General features: G+C 37.5%; 1 protein-coding gene across 1 annotated transcript; it reads right to left on the bottom strand.

Moving 5' to 3' along the window:
- Nucleotides 1–3,407: 3,407 nt before the first annotated feature.
- On the bottom strand, nt 3,408–4,757 carry LOC112082066. The gene has a single exon (XM_024149159.1). The coding sequence runs from the start codon at nt 4,755–4,757 to the stop codon at nt 3,408–3,410; it is 1,350 nt and encodes a 449-aa protein (XP_024004927.1).

Raw genomic sequence — 4,757 nt, 5'->3', positions numbered from 1 at the left:
TCCTCTAGGAATCCCGCAACATCTCGGGTTTTTGCTCAAATTAGCCCTTGGAAGCTTCCACCAGCAGGTTTTTATAAAATACAATTTCGATGCTGCTTTTAATCCCTCCTCACAGGCATCCTCTGGTGGATGGGTTGTCAGAGATAATACAAGAAAACATATTTTCTGGGGAGCAATAAATCTGGGGGATTCGGTTTCTGCCTTGGAGGCTGAAGGAAAAGCTTTACTCACTGCTATGCAAAACTCCTTCATGATGGGCCTTCATGATGTTATTTTGAGGGGATTGTTTGAATCTCATTCACAATTTGAATGGCTGTGAAAAAGACTACTCCATCCACAATCTCTGCAATGACATCTTAAGTTGGAGTGGCAAATTCAATCATGTTCGCTACACGCATGTACCTCGCCAAGGCAACTTTCCCGCACATCATTTAGCCAAGTCATTTCCTTTGGATTCTGTATTTTATTCAAGCTGTTTAAATCCTCCTGTTTGGCTTTCATGTTTGTTTCATTCGAATTATGTAAAGTCTAACTCCATTAATTAATAAAAGCATATATTTTGGCGGGAAAAAAAAATCCATTTGGATTTCTTGCAATGAAGATGCTCTCAGTACAGCGTTTTCAAACATCTTCTCGGAATAAGCACCAAAACTTTTGCAAAATTTGTTAAATTTCAGACTTTGCAAGTAAGAGATAAATCCAAATGGAGCGAGAATTAAAACATTTGGTGAGAGACTCAATCACTCAAACCAAAATTTTCTTTGAAACAAATGGGATTCTTCTACGGGCAACCGAATTAAAAAAAAAAAAAAAAAGAGAGAATAAGTTGTGCGTGAGTAATTTGATATTTTAGGTGTGAATGTAATTTTAATGTTAAATTATTTTGTTTTGATATTTATCAGGTTTTTCTAATATGTATGTTGAGTTAATCCAGGATGAAGTTAATTAATAGAATGTGTCATTTCATTTTTCATAAATATTAACATGTCTTCCTGAAAGAAAAAAAAAAACCCCCATATTTGGCCTTCTTTGATATTGATGTGCTATTGTTTGGTCTAAAATACTTCAAAGACCGGCCAATGTTGCTGCAAGGAATCTAAAACGTCTTTCATATCCGATGATACCAATGTACTCATTATTAATTAATTTCTCATTTCATATTTTATTCTCTATTATAAAAACAATTAACATATATCAAGATATGTTTCGATATGGACATATTCTCATACCAATAACGCAATTGGTTTTTAAAAAAGTCTAGTTTTAAACGATCTACATTACTTAATTCGTTATGTAAGACATTTTATTTATTCCCTCGTACTTATTTCAGACTTTTTATTCTTGGTTTACGAGTATGGACTGCAACAAAATTATTTTTACATTTAATACCCAAGAAATTAGTACCTGAACTGCAAGTTCTGGTACCGATTAATACCCAAGAAATTTTGCTGTGCGAACGAATACCTCAACTCGTATATGTTGGCGAAAACGTACCTATACTATGACTTTTTGGCCGTTTAATACTTTGACCAAGTTTCCGTTAGTCAACCCCGTCAATTTTTAAACAGGGTTCTCTCTAATGCCATGACGACTTCCACGTCACCAAACCGTTATAGATATTTAGAAAACGATGTCGTTTTGGAATTCTGGGAAAAAAAAAATAAGTTAAACGACGTCGTTTTAACTTAAGGAGAACAAAAAAAAATTAAGAAAACGACGTCGTTTAGAAATCGACCCAGAGTTAAAACAAAATCGGGTCTTGGTCTTCTTCTTCCTCGAGGCGACACCTGAATTGGGGAAAAACAACAGCTTGGGTTTAGGGTTTTACTGCAATTGTGGAAGAAGCACTGGCCAAAATAGAAGCTGGGTAGTAATTCAACAGAATTCGAAGTTGAGTGGCTAGGGTTTAATCCAAATTTCGTTAAAAATGAGGTAAAGGAAAAGTATTATGAATTTGATTTTACTTGTTTATTGTTATTGTTTTTGATTTCTTTATTGGCTCTGAATTGTTTAATCTTTATCAATATTAAAATCGTCTGAAGGCAATAGTCTATTTTTTTTTTTTCAGTGGTGGTGATTGTATGTTTAACATATATCACGGGGGAAGGTTTGAGAAATTGGAAAATGGGAGTGTCTATTACCACGGTGATTCGATGTAGGAGCTTATTACACCAGCGGAGACATTTTTCCAAACCGTACCTGTAAGTCTGTATGGGCAAAGAGTGTGGTACAAATTGCCATTTGAAGAGTTGAGTGAGCTGAAGATATTGTGTGAGGGAATTGGGAATTTTCAAAAAATGTGTGATGCGGCTAAGTGGACTAATGTTGTTGAGATTTACATGGAAAGTGATGAAGAAAGAGATGAAGATGGCGATGGAAGAGATGAAGAAAGAGATGAAGAAAGAGATGAAGAAAGAGATGAAGAAAGAGATGAAGAAAGCGATGAAGAAAGAGATGAAGAAAGAGATGAAGAAAGAGATGGTTCCCGAGATAGAGATGCAGAGCAGAGACATGAAGAAGAGATGTGTGCTGAGCAAGATTGTGTGGAAGCTGTGGTAGCCACATTTGTGGATGAAGAAGAGAATGATGAATATGGGAAACAAACTCCTCCAGTGTCAGACACCGAAGAAACAGATAACATGAGACACTGTTATGAGAATTGGATAAGAGGAAGTGGAGAGTTGAAGATAAGTCAGGTGTTTGAAAGCGTTAAAGAGTTCCGAGAAGCAGTTTTGGAGTATGCCTTGAAAGGGGGTTGGAACATCAAGTATACAAAAACAGCAGCGAAAAAAGCAGAGGCTAAATGTGGCATAGATAAATGCAATTGGAGAATCTATTGCTCCTATGAAGAAGCAGTTTCCGGGTTTATGGTTAAGACATTTCAAGAGGTTCATACGTGTTACAAAGATCAGCGGTGTAAGATACTCTCTGAAAGTGTCATTTGCGACATGTTCATTAATGAGCTGAGAGAAGATCCTAAACTGAAGCCGATGGTGATGCAAGAAAGGATACTTGACCGCTACAATGTGGCTCCTTCCCATGACCAATGTCGAAAAGCCAAAAAAAGAGCTTTGGCATTAATTGATGAAGAGTATGATGAACAATTCTATAGAATTCAAAGAAGTTTAAGAACACAGATTTGTAAAAGAATAACTCTCTTTTATTAACCTTTAGAAAAATCACTCAAAAACTAAAGGCTCTCAAATCTCTCTCTCTCAACTCATAAGTATTTGCAACAACTCTGCAACTCCTTATATAGAGAATGAATTAGCTAACTCCTAATTCCAATAGATAAACAAATTTCCTTTAGATAACTCCTAAATTTCCTTTTAGATAACTCCTAAATTTCTTTTTCTAATCCTAACCTTCTAGAAACACACTTTGATTAGGATTAGGAAACTTGCACTTCAAGTTTCTTTCAAGCTTATTCCAACAATCTCGCCCTTAAGCTTGAAATCTTCCTTAGAGACATCTTCAACACCAAAATTGAGAATTCCACGCAAATACCTCAAAACCTGCTTTAATGCAGCTCCATGCGACTCCTCCATGATTACTTTATATAAACGATTCTTTGATCTGTTTGCCTTCATAAGGAGTCTTCCATCTTGATCATGTAATGTCAGATAATCTCCACTCATCCGAACATCACATCCAGCCTCTGTTGCTTGTCCCAAACTGATAATATTACTCTTTAAATCTGGTATGAAATAGACATTAGCAAGAACTTTTTTCCCTCCATCTTTACTGACAAAGAGGATCGATCCTTTACCCTTTATGTCTATCTGAGAGTCATCGCCGAATCTTACTTTTCCTGTGACCGTCTTGTCAATCTTTGAAAAGTAATTTCGGTTTCCAGTCATATGGTTACTAGCACCATTATCCAAATACCAAACATTGTCTCCTTCACAGCTTTTTTCAAATTCGTTTGGCTTCACCCTTTTTTCATTCAGATACACCACCTCGTGCATCATGAGTCGTTCAGCTTCATGTGTGTCATCAACGTCGTCGTCTTCCTGAGTCTCTTGAAGTTTGAGAAGTCTGTCAGGGCAATTAGAAGCGTAATGCCCTGTTTTGTCGCATCGATAGCATGTTATCTCTGACAAATCTCTGGCTCCATTGAATCGTCCACGACCTCGTCCTCTGCTATAGAAGCGTCCTCCTCGACCTCTGCCTTTATTCTCTCCACTGTAGTCACGATTTTCCTGAGGTTCCATGTTTGCGTACATGAGCTTGCTTTGATCATCTTGCGTTTCTTCTTCTTCTTCTTCTTGAATACGTTCTTCGTAGGCTTTTAGTCTTCCGACTATGTCTTCGAAGCTTGTGGTGTTCAAGTCTAACACCTGCTCAAGTGAAGCTACCATGTGTATATATTTCTTTCTCGGAAGACTTTTGAGAAACTTCTTGACAATCTTTGGTTCCTCAATAGTCGTTCCTAAAGCAGCCGACCTTGAGCAGATTTCGGACAATTTTCCACTAAAATCATCTATCGTCTCTGTGTCCTTCATCTTGAGTTTGTCAAACTCGGCCATAAGAGTCTGCAACCTTGCCTCTCGTACCCTTTCTGCTCCTACATGTCTTGATTTGATTGCATCCCATACCTTTTTCGCCGTGTCTAACTTTTCTACCTGTAGAATGAGCGTCTCGGGTACTGATTGAAAGATCAGGGCCATAGCAACATCGTTCTTCTCACCATCGGCCGCATCTGTTTCAACAGTCTCCCAGACCTTGTGTACTCTGAGCAAAACCCTCATCCGCAT

The sequence above is a fragment of the Eutrema salsugineum genome, unplaced genomic scaffold (genome assembly GCF_000478725.1).
Source record: "Eutrema salsugineum unplaced genomic scaffold, Eutsalg1_0 scaffold_1, whole genome shotgun sequence".
NCBI lineage: Eukaryota > Viridiplantae > Streptophyta > Magnoliopsida > Brassicales > Brassicaceae > Eutrema > Eutrema salsugineum.
Note: the sequence above shows the minus strand (reverse complement) of the source record. Positions and strands in the feature narration are given on the sequence as shown.